Source organism: Argentina silus (genome assembly GCF_951799395.1).
Source record: "Argentina silus genome assembly, chromosome: 4".
In the NCBI taxonomy this organism is placed as follows: Eukaryota; Metazoa; Chordata; class Actinopteri; order Argentiniformes; family Argentinidae; genus Argentina; species Argentina silus.
Window position 1 is genome coordinate 5,734,012 of NC_139658.1, and position 18,708 is coordinate 5,752,719.

At 44.5% G+C, this 18,708-nt stretch overlaps 2 protein-coding genes across 5 annotated transcripts; one reads left to right on the forward strand and one right to left on the reverse strand.

The window, feature by feature from the left end:
* The first annotated feature begins 2,842 nt into the window (after positions 1 to 2,842).
* cyb561d2 (cytochrome b561 family, member D2) lies at positions 2,843 to 5,495 on the forward strand. Of its 4 annotated transcripts, XM_083668942.1 has the most exons (5): positions 2,878 to 2,942; positions 3,141 to 3,178; positions 3,281 to 3,415; positions 3,524 to 3,561; positions 3,699 to 5,495. In XM_083668942.1, the coding sequence occupies exons 3-5, from the start codon at positions 3,292 to 3,294 to the stop codon at positions 4,200 to 4,202; spliced, it is 666 nt and encodes a 221-aa protein (XP_083525068.1). In that variant the 5' UTR covers positions 2,878 to 2,942; positions 3,141 to 3,178; positions 3,281 to 3,291; the 3' UTR covers positions 4,203 to 5,495. The 4 variants fall into 4 exon arrangements, with proteins under 4 accessions (XP_083525066.1, XP_083525067.1, XP_083525069.1 ...); XM_083668940.1 differs by having other exon boundaries at positions 2,843 to 2,942; positions 3,141 to 3,415; XM_083668941.1 differs by having other exon boundaries at positions 2,856 to 3,178.
* On the reverse strand, positions 5,056 to 18,130 carry rad54l2 (RAD54 like 2). The gene is made up of 22 exons (XM_083668939.1): positions 18,044 to 18,130; positions 15,803 to 15,996; positions 14,586 to 14,928; positions 14,363 to 14,493; positions 14,033 to 14,176; positions 13,517 to 13,755; positions 13,223 to 13,405; positions 12,966 to 13,099; positions 12,644 to 12,840; positions 12,119 to 12,461; positions 11,818 to 11,995; positions 11,453 to 11,677; positions 11,149 to 11,267; positions 10,914 to 11,032; positions 10,443 to 10,542; positions 10,079 to 10,284; positions 9,726 to 9,901; positions 9,394 to 9,590; positions 9,020 to 9,204; positions 8,828 to 8,917; positions 8,588 to 8,680; positions 5,056 to 8,384 (listed from the first exon to the last, which is right to left on the reverse strand). Exons 2-22 carry the CDS (start codon positions 15,942 to 15,944, stop codon positions 7,408 to 7,410), a joined length of 4,521 nt encoding a protein of 1,506 aa, XP_083525065.1. The 5' UTR covers positions 15,945 to 15,996; positions 18,044 to 18,130; the 3' UTR covers positions 5,056 to 7,407.
* Between the last annotated feature and the right edge of the window lie 578 nt (positions 18,131 to 18,708).

Genomic DNA, 18,708 nt, shown 5'->3' on the forward strand with positions numbered 1-18,708 from the left:
AAAATCCTAAAACAAAAGATACATATTTCAGATAGCACTGATTGGCATAGGTATATACAATGCAGGGTTTTGTAATTTGCAATCCGGAAAGATTGCATCAAAAATGTCTTGCTTTTCTTCGATCATAGGCAATTGCCCCTGTAGGCTATGCTTAATTTCTCCCAATCTAAGGTGCTGGAATTTTGTTCCACTTCCCCCTTGAGTAAACCCCTGCCTGTGACCCTACGTTCAGTGACTAGAATATGAATAGCGACACAGGCTCACGCCTCGCAAACTAGGTCACCACAAGTATTCACATTAGTTACAAAGTAGTTACACATGCTTAGGTCTTATCGAGACTCCATCTAGGCTTTATTTTGTTACAATTTATAAATCGAGTTTTAAATCAATGGCTGTAAATTGTAATTCATTGTCGGAAAGTACATTGACGTAGCCCACTAAAAACTATCCTAACAGTTTACAGTTTACACTAACCGTTAAGCAGGATAAACGAAGCTATCCGGACATGTAACCCTTATTTAATCCGTTAGTTTTTTTCTACCAGTGACACCAATCGAGTTCAGTGACACCGGCAACGGCAGGTGCGCCGCAAGCGATTTACGCATGCCTGTAAATAGCCTACATAAATGTTTAGAGTTTAGTCAATCACCCACCTCTCTAGATATCCAGATCTCATGACTGTTGCCGCGTGGTGGTGGTGAATGTGGACTGTCTAACGTTGAAACACCATTGAGTCGTTCTCACGACGGCTGACACACTATTCAAGTTGTTTTGCGCATGCACGCTGTAGCCAGATTACTGCCTAATCCCGTATTTAACTGTCCTAGTTCATACTGAGCTGCTGAAACGTCTCTCCATGCTCATTGTGTTTCTCTGTTCAAGTGACTGAGCATAGAGTACAGACTGAGCATAGAGTTCATTCAAAATATTAATTGTATCAGAAATAAGTAAGCCTAAAACGTGTGGGTGAAAGTGAGGCAAGGTGAGGGATAGGAAGTATAAGGTTATTATGAGACAATGATAATGTTATAGCCTTTTACTATAAAGATATAATTTTAGTCCAGTACACATTGTGGCTTTAGATGTAAATAAAGTTGGCTGTTTGGCTTGTTGGATTAATATTCAATGGGTAATTTGGAAATCACCCCAGAAGAGGAGCCCTAGGCTTTAAATATGGAGCTCTGGCTCTGCTCTCAAAAAGCGTACTGAAGATAACCAGTTTTTAAACTATTAAAGTGTATACAAAATAGGTCATTTACCTTTGAGGTATCTTATAGTTTTTAACTTTGAGTAATGTTGCGATCTGCTAATGTGAAATTGCCTGCACTCCTCCTGAAGCTAGGCTACCACTACTAGTTAAAATACATATCTATTAAATTAAATGTTCCCTAGATTATAAAATAGAACCATTTAAGGTTTCAAATAGGACAATTTAAGGTTCTTTACACATAAAGGTTCTATGCCATGATTTATAAATGGCACCACACACTGTTTTATTTAGAATCATTTAAAGAACCCCCTATGGTTATTTCATTACAACCTTTAGGGGTTCTTTATATGTAACAAAGATGGAAGCATTTTTGGTACTACATAGAACCCTGTCAAGAAGAACCCTCTACAAGGGGTTCTAGGTAGAACCTTGTACAAGGGTTCTACAAAGCACCAAAAAGAGTTCTCCTACAGGGACAAATGAAGAACTCTTTTTTGGTACTATTTAGCACTTTTTTTTTCTCAGAGTCAAAGAGGAAATTTCATTTTTATCGCAGGAAGGGGAGGGGATCTGAGGGGCCTACAGGAGATAACAAGTGTTGTGTACTGTAGTGTCTGGCAGTGGGTCACAAGGGTGGGGGGAATTGGAAAACATAGTTTAATTGGTCTTCAATGTCTGATTTGGTATGGTTGCTGAATCCCAAAATAACAAACTGATTCTGACTTTCTCTCTATCCAATAATCCCACATAAGTGAGCTGGATGCAAAACGAATTCACAAGAATATTTTGCATGAACATTGGCCCAATTGGAAGTGTGTGTGTGTGTGTATGTATGTGTGTGTGTATGTGTGTGTGTGTGTGTGTGTGTGTGTGTGTGTGTGTGTGTGTGTGTGTGTGTGTGTGTGTGTGTGTGTGTGTGTGTGTGTGTGTGTGTGTGTGTGTGAAAGGGGCCTACTGCCTATGCCCAAGTGAGAATGTAACTGTCTAGCCAGTGGCACAAGTCACAAGCTTGTTTAGGAGGAATTGGAGCACAATGACTATTGAATGGGAGAACACTGAGTGTCCATTGAGTGGTGGGATTTGGAATGGGCGGTATTCCAGGTGCCCTGTTTAACAGTAGAGAATGAGGCATCACACTGGTACATACTATGCAATCATACCATGGCTTTACAGAGAGAGCATTATTCCAGATTATGAAATTACTTCAGGAAATTCTATTCTTTGTTTATTCTCTACACTTTTTTGTGAGCCTTTCCAAAATGTAACTCTTTCAAATAATGAGGATTTGACAGGTTATGTTAATAATCATGTAATTTAGAAAGAAAAAAAAGAGACTAGAGGCTTACACCAAGTATGCCTACACTGAATCTGGTGGTAGCCCATGTAGGCCTACATGGCAAATCCATGCAATATTATGTGTCCTAGATACTTTTTATTTTTATTTTTTTTCATCAGATTATAAACTCATGTTTTGCTATAAAGATGGTCAACAATAGCAGTTGGAGTCAGCCATACAACTGTTCATGGTAAGGGTAAATAGATTTATAATAGTTTTCTGATAACAATTATGAAACTGCTCGAGATTACTACAATTCCCGAAATGCATTGTGAGAAAATAGGAAGTGTTCGATCTGGCCACGTCAGACCGGCTGGACAGAGCAGAGAGTGTGCTGTTTTTTTGTAATATAATAATGTGTTGATAGCTCTGATGGTTTCCGTGACCTTGTCAAAGGTAGGCGAACGTTTTCCCATTTCGTGTTTGTCTGTTTTTATTAGTTTGCGATGTTTTTCAATAGCGTAGGCAAGATCATAAGGATAATTATTTTATAATTGTTATCTTAAAAGAAGCTCTCTGCCACTAAACCAAGGATTACGCGTTTCACGTTTTTATTGTTTAGGCACGTTTATTGTCAAGGTTTTTTCATTGTAGGGCGAAACGGGATCAACTCCATCTTGTGGATGAAGAGGGTAATTGTGGGTTCACATGGGGTTGCACTGACTGACATCGGAGTTCATTCAAACTGGCCAAAGACAAAATAAGGTTTTTGACGTGACCACCTTGTCCGACAGAAAAGGGAACCATGGCATCATCAGAATCAGAGCCCCGAATCTACGGCTACATGCGAGTGGCATTCGGGATATTGACCCACCTCATGTGTGCTGTGTTCACAGGAAGTATTGCGGTGCTGGCGCGGCCGGGAACAAGTGAGTATGTGACCTCATCCCAGTTCACACCAATGTATACCGTTATAACGAAATGTTTCCCAATATGAAACATACCTACTGTATGTGTTGGTTTTATTTGTTACTCAGGTTGGTTCTCTTGGCATCCTTTCCTGATGACTCTGGCTGTAAGTTGAAACATATGTGTGCAAGTTAATTAATCTCATTGAAATATATATATTTTAATCATTCACAGTTTGTTCCATCTCTCCTCCACCACTATTAATTTCCCATGCCATTTCTGTTCTCCCATCTCTCCTCTCAGTTCTCCTTCTTAATGACAGAGGCCTTGCTCCTCTTTTCTCCGTACTGCTCTCCCATCCGGAAGCTTCCACATAAGACCAAGGCGCGCTTTCACTGGATCCTGCAGTGCCTCTGCTCCACCTGTGCCACCCTGGGCCTGGCAGCTATATCCTACAACAAGCACCTGAATGGCAAACCCCACTTCACTTCGTGGCATGGCTTGGTGGGTCTGGCTACAGTGTGTGTTGTTGGGGTGCAGTCTGTGGCTGCTCTACCCCTGATCTACCATTCTCTGGCTAAGGGCTGGTCCCTGGCCAAGCTGAAGCGCTACCATGCTGCATCTGGGCTCATCACCTACCTGTTGGGCAGTGCTAGCCTGCTCCTGGGTACCTGCTCTGTCTGGTTCACCAACTCTGTGGGAGGACACACCTGGTACCTGGCAGCACTCTGCCCTGCCTTCAGTTCCCTGGTAATCATGAGCCAAGTGACCAATGCTTACATGGCTAAGAAACGGCTGCAATCCTAACCAGACTACCATACTTGTCTAACAAAGAACATTACATTACTATTGTTATTGATGGTGAAGTGAAAGAGCATTTAAAAGTTTAGTCCTTGTTTTTATTTTGAATATGTTAAGGTAATTATGCCTTGAGCAACAAAGTGAAATCAATAACAACTCAACAAGCATAGCATATGTGATGGCATAGCAGTCGAAAAGTATCGACAGTTTATTACAATTCAGTGTAAAGTGCAGTAGTCTTCTATTTCACGTGAGAGCCAATGGAGAAAGTACATGCCTGCCATCATTTAAGACAGCATGTGTATAAAACTCAGGGAACACTGATACTAGTTGTTGATAATTATATTAATGATGTTGATTTTCTGTAATGCAAATATGCTTTTGTTTAATCATGCAAAGAGTGATGATACTGATGCTGCTTGATTATTTTTGTATTAGCTGTAGATGTGAATGGACATGTACCATTTTTTAATGAATCAGTTTATTTTATACAAAGGTACCTCTTTTCCATGAGGTGCTTATGCTGCAGTTTTAAACATGTGTCAGATCTGCAATGTTTGTCCACATCCACAGTAACTTCCAAAACTCTGCAGTGTCTGCACTCACCTGAGGGAAAATGACTGGCTAATAAAGTCATATCCAAATTAATTAAACTCATTCTTTAGTGATACTAACCATACCCCATAGGCCATGGGTTCTTCAAAACAGATTACTAGCTGAAAGAGTGCAATGGAAAGCTGAGTGTATTTCCTGGAGTATATAGCCATCATAGCCTGCAAACAGATGAGACTTGTGAAGCACATGCAAAGCCCATAAAAATCCATGTCAGCGAAATATACACAAAAAGATTTCATACAGCAAGAGAGATGTGTTTTATTGTCTGTTAAAATAACACAAAATAACACAGTCACTTTATGTTCTCCTCTATGCTGGATACATGGGGTGACAGTCCAAATATCTCTGGACACCATCAACACCAAAGATTAACGTGGACAAAAAGATAATCAATAAAAAAAAAACTGAGTATAATGTACAAAAATAAAAAACACAGATGAATTTATTTCCATCATTATAAATAAATAATTTTGGTAAATCCATACATTGAAATAAGTAACAAACAAGCAGAGGTGAGCTAACATTATCAAGTTATAAAAGAACATTGTTACTTAGAAAAATAAAAAATAAACATTAAAATGTTCATGTCACTTAAGAAATAAGCACAGTAAATAAATGTTGACAGAAAGTGGGGCTTTGTCTCTAGAAGTTTGAATTTCCAGATTAAAAAATTGGTTGTTTTAAGATTAGATGACTGGCTGAATCATTGCTGGATACATGGAGGTTTGGAAACATGTAAAGGAAGTTGGGATATGAGTTTGAGAAAAATAATGTACTGTATGATGTGATAGACTAGGAACAGGCTGTAGGTAGAGAAACTAGGTATTTGGGGAGGGAAACAGAAAAAGGTAGACCTGGAACATAACTAGGAATATGGAGGAAGGGGGGATTGAGGAGACTGCACTGGAAGTCAAACGGAAATAGTTTGATACAGTATCTCTGATATAATGTTACCACCTGTGGTGCATTCAGAGTTCTATGTCCATTACAAATCACAATTTAAATGGAGAAACATAACCATGCCCTCACCTAATGACCTCAAGATGACAGTATCACAGAACGGCAAACTTAAATGGGGTTACAGACCACAGAGAACAGCACAGACATAAGTCCCAAAGCACTGTGGCGCTACACAGATACACTACTGAGATAAGCTACTTACACTGCAGTGCATTCAGGGATACACCACTGAGACAAGCTACCCCTCTGTGGTGCTTTCCATTGGGCAAGGCCATCACACAACCTGCTTGCTTAGTTCAGCAGTTCTTGGTGGTTTTCATGAAAAAATGAACAACCGTTGCTGTTTGGTTGTAGGTTTGTGGCTACATACCCATCTGATGGTATACATCCAGACATGCTGTATTGTATAATACCACCATGACTCCTAGGATAACGCCTACATTTTCAGTATAATGTAAGTTTTAACATGTTGTTCGACTGGTGGTTGTGCCTTGAGTTGTAAAAACTGTCTGGATGCTCAGTTGATCTGATAACAGAGTGTAAAGGGTGTACTAATGTAAATGCTGAGATTCAAGACCCATTGTGTCATTTAAGGCTAAACATAAATGATAAACACATTGTCCGAACCCATGTCCCAGCCCCTGTGCTATCAAAGGCTAACATGAAAGTACATTCATTTGAGTTTTAAGGTCTCTCTTTAAAAAAAAAAAAAAAAAAAAAAAAAAAAAGGAAATCTGTTCCAACAGCACCAATCTGAGGGTATGGTCATTGTCATGAACTGTATCGTAATAACACATTATCAAACCATCATCCTTTCCCTTGAACCCAACCCTGCACAGTTTGACCTCTTGATATAAACAATGATTATGACCACCATTTACAAAATATCAACAATATCAGTTATATAATCAAAACATCCAGGTCACATGTATTGTCATCCTTCCCAACAGGGGATGCTACAATGTCTATCAAATAGCTAATGAATCTAATACGGTTTTCACACTGTCGTGCCGACCCAAACCAAACTGTGCAAGCCCAGATATTTTCTTTTTACATTGCACTCTCAAGCACGGCTTGGCTCTCTAACCTTGAGCTGAATTGGCTTGATAACATAGCTTGTGCCAGCTGTGATAAAGTAGAAAGCAGGCTGATCATCCTCGGCCACACTGTACTCATCAATGAAAAGAGCATGGTTTGGCATGGCACCATAAAGTGAAAACCATATAAAAAATAAAATAAAAATCACCTTTTCTGAATGCTAGCGCTCCAATTGATGATAACATTGTCCTCAGTGGTCATGGGGATAAGTACATTGCCAAGCCAAGCTACATGATATAGCAGGGGAGGCATTACTTGGAAGTCCCATGTCAGATTCAACTGGTCTCTTACAACAAAAATCCATTCCTATTGTCAATGGTACTCAGGCTGAACTCGGGCAACATGTCTTGTCACTAAGATATTCAGCATACGGATTTGTTATTTTGTCTTGGTAATCACACTGAGGTACAACTCGCTCCCTCTCTCTCGCTCACGGCATGGGAGAGTTCATGTGTGTGTGTGATGTGTGTAGGGGTTTTTGAAGGTTAGCCAGGTCAGGGAATTGTCTTGCCGGTCATCCCTTGAGGTCTTAGAGTGCCTACTGTCCTGTCACCTCGATGACATCATCATCAGAGCTGCTCCCCCCATTCTCTGTGGCCAGGTGTGTGTCTGGCCGGCTCAGTGCTGCTCCCAGGAGGCTGGAGGGGGAGGTGGGGAAGTGGGAGAGGAAGCTGGACGCAGCAGAGCTAGGGGTGGCTGCAGAGAGCCCCCCAGTGAGCAGAGAGTTGGGGTACATTCTGGGCTCAGAAAGAAGGGACTGACTGTAGTTCAAAGGGAAGCCAGAGGACAGCAAACCGGCCATACTAGGGTTCATCATGTAGGGGGGCAGGGAGCCAGATGCCAGGGTGGAGGAGGAGGACGAGGTGGAGGCTGATGCGGCAGAGGACATGGGCATGGTTGTAGTAGTGGAGGAGAAGGAGGAAGAGGGCGAAGAAGAGGAGGAAGGTAGGTGCCCGTTTCCTGTGGTTACTTGGCTGAGGAGGTCTGTCCCTACGGAGGGGAACATGGCCTGCAGGTCTCCCAGCGTGCTGCCAGCCATCAGCAGTGGGTGGTTCATCTGCCCCAGTGTTCCCAGTAGGGAGGAAGGGTTCAGGCCTACAGGGGGGAAACCGAGCCCACTGCCCAGGGAGAGGCTGGGATACCGCCCTGCTGCACTTGTGCGTTTGCCTGCCCCCTGCTTATGGCCACGGCTCTCAAACGCCATCTTGCGTTTGCTGCCACGCAGGTCCAGGGCGGCGTCGATGATGTCGTCTCCCAGCTGCCTGTTGAGGTCCACAGTCTGACTATGCTGTGTGCTGCCTCCGTCCCCTGCAGCAGCCACCGCTTCCAATGGAGACTGCAACTCGTTTCCCACAGTGACGGCGTCTGAGGCGACAGCGTAGCGGCTGAGCGCTCTGAGGAGCTCTGGGCTCTCTGGGGTGGAGGGGCGTGTCTCGCTGTCTGGAGTCAGGCGCTGCCGCTCAGTGGGAGAAGAACGGCCGTTACTGATGGAGTGGAGCAGGGAATCCTGGGATTCTGTAGAACAGAGATAGTCTTACCGTTACAAAGACCTTCATTTCAACCACCAGTGCCTCTTTAGACACTCCCCCCCTCCTAGGATTTATTTGACCCCTGCTACTTAGATGACTTCCGGTGGTACACTGGGATAAAAACAGCTGCTAAATTACTGATATGCAGTAATAGAAGTAATAAAATTGCTCTGAGTGTATATACTGCACCTCTGGAAGAAGCAGATCCCCCCTCTGCTGCTCTGCTGATCTTTCCTGAGCGGATGGCAAATATTCTCCCATCACTGGTTCTGATATAGGTTCCTGTGGGGAAGACAGACGGCCCTTTATTGATGCAGTTTATGGAACACAATTAGTTGAGTTGACTTAGAATTCAAATATAATTCTTGCTTGCAGTCAACAAGTCTAAATTACTGTATAAGCACACGTAAAAAATGTTTCTAAATGTACCTTTGGATCCTTTGATCACATGGATACTCTCTCCTGCACCAATACGAGCCTGAACATCAGTGGTGCTGTTAGCTCCTGGGATCACAATATCTGAGGGTTCAAACAAAACAGATGATGTCAAAACGATGCCAAAGGTTACCTGTCTATCCTAATGCCCGGTGGCATTCAAAGTACTTCAGAGTGTTTCAGTACCAGTTGTGGTGATGATCCTCTGGACATACACCCCAGCCTTCTGCAGGTAGTTGACAGGGAAGCTGACCCCAGAGCTGGAGCCAGCCATGCCCATGGGCACCTGGCGAGGCATCATGGGAATTGGAGTTGACTGGACGGGCCGGACACTGGCCACAGGTTTCTCATCAGGCCGAGCTGTAGGGCGCCTGGTGGCAACAGGTTAAAAACACAAGAAGATCATATACACACACTGATGCAGAAGATTTGCTGTTGTTTAGCCCTGCTTACCAGGCTTGCAGCCCTATTGAGATATTTGTCAGGGCTATACGTTAGTGGTGAAATAGCACAGGTAAGAGGTTTGGAGTGATTTGACATTAGTAAAGTGTTACACAAACCAGTTGCGCTGGCTGAATGCTGGTATGTTGGTGAGGGTCTGGTCACTGGTTGGGTAGTAGTGAGCGTAGGACGGGCGGGAGTAGGGCACGGACGCACGCTTCTCGTCCTCATAGCTCTTCTTGGCAGCTCTCTTCTCTGCTTTAGTGAGCTTTGACTCCTTCCGATCGACCAGAAGAGACTCATGATGGAAGGGTGGCTGGTAAGTGAGAGATCAAGAGGTCCATTAGTTTGTGTGACTAACTATAACAAGAGTGGGTAATAAGGCGTATGTGTGCATGGGGGTGTAGTGTCGTCTGATTGTGTGTGTATGTGTGTGTGTGTGTGTGTATACCTTAGAGATGAGGTGAGGGTAGAGTTGACAGGCTTGGTTAATGACCGTCTCCATGGCTTCATGGGGTTGCAGAGGGGTTTTGGCTCGGTCAGGCTCCTCCTCTACAAAGTGCAGCAGGGACTCAACCTCTTTGCGAGTGAAGTTCAGCACCGGGTTCAGGTCATCCACTACACGGTCTGGACACAATCAATCAGAGAGTGTGATACTGAGCTGCCCATATACTTAGCGATTCACATTTCAACTCCCCATCATAAAACTTAAACATAAAGACACACATAAGCGCACACATAAGCGCACACACACACACACACACACACACACACACACACACACACACACACACACTCTCTTACCGGACATGCCCTGTTTGGAGACCTGACGGTCATAGATCTTCTTCTCCAGGGTGAAGTCACAGACCAGGCGGTAGATGTGACAGGGTTTCCTCTGGCCATAGCGGTACACCCTACACACCGCCTGGGCATCATGACAGGGGTTCCAGGACGCGTCAAACACCACAACACGGTTCGCCCCGATCAGATTCACCCCCAAGCATCCCGCCCTGCAAGACATAACAGACTTACTAAGATACTTGTCCTGTGTAGAAGGGATTTTGTATGATGATGTGTGAATATAAATGGCCGATTTCATGTGTGCAGGTGAATGTTTGTGTGAGTGAATATTGTTTTGTTTGGTTGAGGAATGCAGTGTATACATTACCTAGTTGACAGTAGAAAGAGCCATGCTGTGTTGTTCTCTGGATCATTGAACAGGTTGATGAGCCTCTCTCTCTCTGAGGCAGACGTGCCCCCATCCAACCCTGTGAGTTCAAAACAGACAGATTTACATCATCATTCCTGACAAACATACTGTACAGGATGAGGTGTAGGGTATAGTCAGTCCAATAGGAGGCAGTATAACTTAATAAAACCATCTCTGATGGCTGAGAAAAGGCAAGTGAGCAAGTTGATTAGATAAGTTAGCTTTGGAGCCAAGATAATCATCACCTAGGAATGGTTGCTATAGAAACAGGCAAGCACTCGTAGTAGTTTCTTTAGAGCAGTTCATGATTGTAGTAATAAAAGAGAGAGCTGGAGCAAAATCACAGCAGAAGCTAGCACAAGAGGGGCACACTCATGAGGTTGTTGTGAAGTGTTGCTATAGGAACAGAAACAGGACCAGATGACTCACTGTAGTAGTTGATGTTGCGGGCCCAGGTCTGGCTGTGGTTGTCTGCTGTGACTCTTCCTGCCGGAATGGGCCTCTTGGACAGAAAATCCTCAATGACCGTCAGGGTGGACAAGCTCTGGCTGTTGGACACACGCACACGCACACGCACACACACACACACACCCACTTAGATAATGTAGAGGTGGTAGGGAATGTTAAAATGAATCACACTGTCAGACTGAGGAGGAGCTCCAACCTGAAGACCAAGATCCTGTCTCCTCTGCTCACACTCTCATCGATCAAATGGAAGAGCAGCACCATCTTGGCAGAGTTCTCCAGAACCCCTGTCTGGTAGTTTGTCATTATATCCTTTGCCTGAGGAGAGATTAATGGAAGTCGAGACTATTCAATTAAGAGGTCTCGCTCTTGCACACATCAACTCAAGTATCAACAAGTCCTCTTCAGCTAAACAGTGCGTGACAACACATTGATTTTCGAAGAGGAGGAGAGGTTCCATAGGAATTGCTAGCCTGTGGGTATATAGTGGTATTATGACGTACCCATTCATAGGTGACAACCTGGTTGGCTCTTTCCTGTATGGGGTTGAGCCCTGGTAGAGTGACGTTTACTTTGCTGTTGGTGGAGTCGGCTGCCTTGCCTTTGAGGCCAGCACCAGGGCAGCGGGAGTTGGCAGCTGAGGTGAGGTCATCCAGGTCTAAGTCCTGCTCATTGGCCAAGTTCTCCTTCTGCAGGGTCTCATACAGGACGTCAGGGTGATTCCAGATCTGGAGGGGTCGAGATGGAGGACACATATTAAGTCAAGGAACTCCAATTATGACTGTGTCTTTAAAAGGTTGGGGAATTACGGCAGGGCCATCAGACTCAATGTCTAAACCCACAGCAGAAGTGCAGAGAGAAGCCTCACCTTACAGCAAACACAGAAGGCCTTGAGTGGGTTGAGGCCAAGCCAGCCACTGTTGCCGGCTTCTCTGAAGCGTTTCATGAACTCAGAGTAGAGTGCCCTCTGGAGAGGTGACAGCCGCACCATGATCACATGCTCGTCCTTAGAAGGTAGCTGGTCTCTCAGTACGTCATGACCACGCCTGTGGAGTGCAAACACAACACACAAATAAAACAATAGAGTCAGAGTGACAATGGGAGAGGCAATTATGTTCGAACTACCCCCGAGACTTTCCCTTCAACTCTAACAGGGTGGGCGCTCTCACCTTTGGACAAATCCCTCCAGCAGGCTGTGTAGTACATGACTGCGGTAGCGCATAAGGCGCATGTCCTGCGGTGTGCTGTCCATGCACTGCCCGTTCAGAATGGGCCGCTCAAACATATTACTAAACTCCTGCCGCGTGCCCAGGAAGTCGGGCCTGACAAAGTCCACCATGCACCAGTACTCAATGAGGTTGTTCTGGAGTGGGTAGCCTGTCAGGACCACGCGACGCCGCGAGCGGATACTCTTCAGGGCCTGAGAGGTGCTGGCGTGGCAGTTCTTAATGCGGTGACCCTCATCGCAGATCACCACGTCTGGACCAGGCCGAGCCAGGGCCTTCTCAATACCTGTGTAGGTGAGAGAGAGGAGGCGGAGGAGGAAGTGAGAAAGTGTATAATGAATAAAGAGACAAAATCTTTACAGTTAACCACACTACACAGGCATGTGACCTAGTCATTTTATACCAGATCAGATTGTCTGAAGTGGGCCCCTAGTCCATCCTAGCCCTGACCCTGTGGCCACTACTCACTTTTCATGAGCTCCTGCTGTCTGTCTTCCTCATCCAAGTCAATGATGACAGGCCCGGCGGGCTTCTTGGACTTCCTCTTCCTGCCTGTCACAAAGCTCTTCTTCAAGGAGAGCAGCCGATACATCTCATAGCCCATGAGCAGCACCCCCCCATCTCTGGACCAGTCCTCCACAACTTTAGCCCGGGCCACTGTAGTTCTGGAGGTCAGACACAACCATCAGCCTTGTGTTTATATGGGTCTACCTCATGGATATACAATGTATCATACACACACACACACACACACACACACACACACACACTGCTGGGGTATGTTACGCACTTGTGCTCATCGTTGAGGATGTAGACTTTGAAGGTGCGGGCTGTGATAAAGGTGGGGTCACTGTCAGGGGGCAGGGCGTCTTGGGATGGAAGCCAGAGGTTAAACTCTGCCAACCAGTTCTGTAGTGTGTTCACCTGAGGGAGAGAGGGAAAGATTAACACACGCATGTACGCACGCACGCACGACCGTTCATATGAACATAGTCTGGCTTTCTATAATAGTTGGGATATGGTTTAAACAGATGTGGATCTACTTACAGGGACGATGGCCAGCACAGTGTGTGCTCCAGTGTGTCTCAGCAGAATGTCTATGAAGGAGATGACCTGTAGTGTTTTTCCCAGGCCCATGCTGTGGGCTAGGATACAGCCAAACCCACTACTGCTCTTATAGCGCTCGAGAGACTCCACCAGGTTATCATATAGGAACCGGATCCCACCAACCTGAGACATTCATAGACAGAGCAAAAGGAGAGCATGAGTGAGTGAAAAAGAGAAATATCTAAAGTTTATAGAGTGCCCTTGACTCCATTTCCCATGATGCTATGTGTGCACCTGGTGTGGTTTGACTGCCTTGGCGAGCTGTGGGGCCATATACAGATCTTCCTCTTCTGCTGGGTGGTTGATGTTGACCAGCACTCGGCCCTGGGCATCTGGGTGGTTCAGCGCATCATTTATGTGCGCCCCGCTGCTCTCCTCTGTGCCAGGCGTGCCCTCCCCATCCTCATCCTCATTGGCAGACTCGCTACTGATCTGCAGTGCATCATCGTCCCCAGAGCTGAGCTCAATCACATCTGTGTCAAGGCAGGTGTGACAGGCACAGGGTCAAAGCAGGTGCATTAGTCGTTCCATTGACAGTCACTTCACAGCTAAATCAAGGTTATAACTAGCACATTAATCCTAAAGCAATAATTGAGTCTATGCTGCTTGTAGTTTGCATGCTCTGTCTTTTATGGCAGGTGAGATTAAAGCACTGACTTGGAACATTTTCATATTCCTGTCTATCTAGCCTCAGCCTGTGTATCTTTGAGAACCTACATGTCGACAGGTTACGGTTGCGCTCCATCTCACCATCTCTGATGGCAGGGGCTGGTGGTGTGGATTCCTCCTCCCCCTCTCCACTACTGTTGCTGCTGTCCAGACAGATCACCTCCTGCTTGGCTAGGAGAGCAGACACCCCCTGAGACACCTCCCCGGACCTCAACAGTGCTTCCCCTGGTGGGGAGAGAGGACAGATGGAGAGAGAGAAATGAGATCTAAGGGAGTCAACAAATAAAATGGAAAGAGAGGTCCAGTATATTGAGGTGGTTGAATTTTTTGGAAAACCCAGTCCATGGAGCATCGTTAGGCAGTGTTTTGGGATGAGGCAGAACAGTGCTCAGGGCAGTACTCTACTCTTACCTGTGGGACACTCTGCGACATGCGGTGCTGGGAAGTCCTTCCTCTGCTGCTCTAGACGCTTCCGTCTCTCCATCTCGTCTTGCTGTGCAGCCTTGGTTACTGCCTCCAGCTGGTGCTCTTTGAGCAGCTTTCTGTGGGGAAAAGAAGACATAAGAGTGGGTCAGAGGGAAACATAGATTTAACAGTTATATCAATCAGAAACTGTCATAACAGTTGAGTGTACCTGATATTCTTCCTCATGTGTGAGGGCTTGGAGGGCTTGGAGGGCTTGGAGGACTTGGAGGTCTTGGAGGACTTGGAGGACTTGGAGGTCTTGGAGGACTTGGAGGTCCTTGATTTCTTGGTTTTGCCAACAGAGGGCTGGGCCTGGCTGGGGCTCTCCGGCCTAGATGGGGGTTGGGAGCCAGGGCCAGAGTGAGAGCGAGAGGCAGGCCTGGAGGTGGGCTGGGAGGAAGGCCTGGATGGGGGCTGAGACGGGGGCTCAGATGGAGACTCTCCAGAGGGTGAGGTAGCTGAGGGGGAGCCCTGGGAAGATTCTGCACTGCCCTGGGCACTCTCAGGTCGCTCTGAGGGAGAGGGGAGAGAAATCAATTAACCTTTTATGAACCCAACTTAATTACCTTGTTATCTCATAAACAAACCAATGTGTCAGTTCGTTATACATAACTTGCAACTAGCATACAATTTGGAAGAAAACACTGAACATTGAAGTGACAGTACTGACCAAGTTCCAAAGAACAACATTTACCAAAAGAGTTTTGCAATTTATTTTATAACATTAATTTACCTGTGTTGAGATACTGATCATTTTCTGTTACTACTGTCTGACCCCATAGAGATGCAATGTCTTCATTAGACACACATCCTGTGTGTGAGTGTGAGTGTGTGTGAGAGAGAGAAATAGTGAGGCCTGCCTGGTGTTACTTACCCCTGGCAGCCTCTCACATTCCTGGCATTGAACACATATTTTGGAGTGCTGCTGGGAGATGCAGCTCCAGTCCATGAGTTTAATCAAACGATAGTTCTGTTAATCAAACCCTGACCTGCATTCTCTGCACTGCTCTGCTCTTAGATGTTCCCATCTGTCTGTAACAATGTGGGATGTTGTGACGTACCGGATCACGCATAGACTGGCACACTGCCTCCCACTGTGTAGGCCTAACTGACTAAATGATTACATTTGCACCATAGATGCAAATAAAAAAAAAGTGAAAAAGTGATTTCTTTAGCTTCAAACTTTGAGAGAAATAGTGAAAAACTGTTGCAGCACTTTCTTAGCAGCAACTTTGCAACCATTATTGACAGGAAGTATTTCACACACAGTATTCAATTTATTTCAATAGGCTAGCTAGATTATTTTCAACAGAAGGTGCAGTACCAGTGATGTGGTTGTCAAGTAGAAGGCAGAACAACATATAGCCTAAGTCTACAGCCACTCACCAACAGTGTCATCTTCATCATCCCCGTCATTTTCGTCCTCATCTTCATCCTCCTCCATCTCCTCCTCTTCTTCTTCCAAATCCTCCTCTTCGCTGTTAATGCTGGGATCCAGGTCACTTCCTGAGATCGCCTCTTCAGACATGGTGTCCCGTGGGGCTCTGAGAGCATTACCTGCACATCCTCACTAGGGGTACCTAGAATAACATACGAGACCATCAAACATCACATTAAAGCCACAATCGATAGTTCATGAAGCCGTTTTGGGATTTATACAATACATTTACCCATTGATTCTAAAATAATATTTCTTACAGATACCTCATGAGTTTAATACAACTGTCTAACCCCATCATAGCTTAAGCCAAAATATAAGGCTGTTTTACTCCAATGTTTACAAACACAGGAATGAAAACAAACCCTGTATAGCGTCAGAATATATCCCAGCCCCATGTTGATGTCATTCGTTGTGTCTATGAATTTGAGTGGTAACGTTTCTCCCCGTCCCTTATCTTTATATGGCAGGGTTGATGTTTTGTTGTTTTTCCAATTACAGATTGTGGCTTAACATTTTTGACAGATCTCTAATACGTGCTGTTACACATCAGAATCCATCTTTGTAGCAGTTCATTATGTCAATTGCCAAATGCAGAACAAAGGGAAGTTGGTGTGGGCTCACTGGATTGATTTTGATACTATAGCCTTTCATTCTGAATAGAGCTGCATAGCATAAACTGCAATATTGCTTTTGGGGTTGTTTTCTCCTTACAAAACCTCATATTCCAGAATTGTAAGAGAGAAAAAACAAACCATATAAAAAGGAGAAAATAGCTGGTGTGTATGTGTGAGTGGGCAAACAAGAGAGAGAGAGAGACCAACAATTACATAACAGTTGTTACATAACTTCCCAATGCCAATGTGCCTTATGGACAGGCCTATAGGCTAACCTAATAGATGGAGGATGGTCTCACTCCCTGAAACTAATATACACACAGGCAGTACACTCTGTTCCTTTAGACCATTATACAACGACTGTGACAGGTTTCTATGTCACAACCTCCTGCCTCCCACCTACACACACAGCGAGAGATTCACTCACTCTCTTTTCTGCTGATGAAACTGATGCACAGCGTGTGCTAGGCTTAGTATAACATAACCTTCATGTTGTGTCCTAATAATGGGATAATAACAATGGTAACAATCACGTTTTGAAGTTTAAATTCCACTATGCAAATGCTGTGCATTTTACAAACAGGAAATGGCTGTAGTATGTGATTGATTCTGCATCCTTGTTGGAATGCACTGACATTGCCTACTCTGGATAATAGTGTGTACTGGGTAGGTCACAACTATTTCAATTTCTCTAGCTGGCAATACAACCAGTGCTCAGTGAGAGCAACAACACCATGTACACTTGAACTGAGGGATTTCAAGCAGTATGTTCTTACATCTGCCAGAAGAAATAAGCAACACTGAATAATATTGTGTATGTACATGCGTGTTTGATACCATTCCTTATGTCATGCATTACAATGAGCCCATCCTCCGATTTATGGCTCCACTGGTGAACACTCAGCTCCTACTGGTTTCTCATGTCTACAGACAGAGCATCGAAGGGTTTTCAATAATGCATGCATGTCCAGCATCAAATAATTGAACACTCCTGCACAACTGCTCATGCAATATTATCTATATGATCACTGTTCAGGACGTCTATGATATCTTCCCATTTATGCACAAATATGTACACACACACACACACACACGAGATGAGAGATATCTGGCTAGCAAGATGACATGAATGAACCCAAGATACAGATGTGGACAGGATGAGGTTGTTGGCTGCAGGGTTCCTTTCTGCTGGCTAACATTAGCTAGTAACAATGATATAGCGTTGCAATTAATATTTAGCGAAGTGAATAATACGATAGGAACAGATGGTCCAAGATAACACCAATCCAGCTAGCTCGCTATATTATTTTACCATTTATTCCAGAGACATTATCGAGTGGCTAACCTCATTAGTGTTTAGATATCTTGACTGGCTACGCAGTTCGCTTGTTGTTAGCTATTTGTACTAGCAGCAGAGGCTAATCTCGCTGAAATTCAGCAGCAACAGCAGCAGCAGCAACGACGTCGTCTATTGTCCAGGGGTTGACAGAATTAGCTAGCTAGCTAGCTAACGTTAACAGAAAACATTTCACGCTCAAATGCATTTCAGGTTCAAATCACCAAGCTCCTTACCTTGTGTATTCCCTTAGGAAATCTCACAGTTGGTAACAATGTTGATGATTAATCAATTTTTTTTTTTATAAACAGTGAATTATTTAATTCCCCCTCACAGTTTCTTTATGGGTAACAATAAAGTATGTTCTCCTGCATGCAAGGAAAAACAACCCGTTCGAAGGTTCCGGGGTACACTCGAGTCATGCATCAGAAGGCATTTGGCGACATCTGTTGGACTGTCTTGGCAAACCTATTACTCTCTTTGGCCAAACCAAACAGAGAAGTGCGATCCCGTTATATATAAGCATCATTATTAGCTTTTTGTTGACAAGTGTAAGGAAAATTATCACCACCCATATTCTAAAAGTGTGAATTATTCAGTGGTGAGAACGGATCCACTTCCACTAAGTAAATAATTAGCAGAGAGTGCGCTACGGGACTGCCTGTTGAAACATTAACATGATCATATTTCTCCAATGCAATAACACACTGCGGACTGAGCGCTACTACTATGGCATCTCCTATGGTCTGACTCAACTGATAATCATAATTTATGTTTGTAAAGTAATGCCTTTAGTTCATTCACGTAGACTGAATCCGTAGGTTCCAGTATATGTCTGTGTAATCAGCAAAGATAGTACACGTTTTTGTGATATTCACTGGTGTATAGCACCACCACCGGG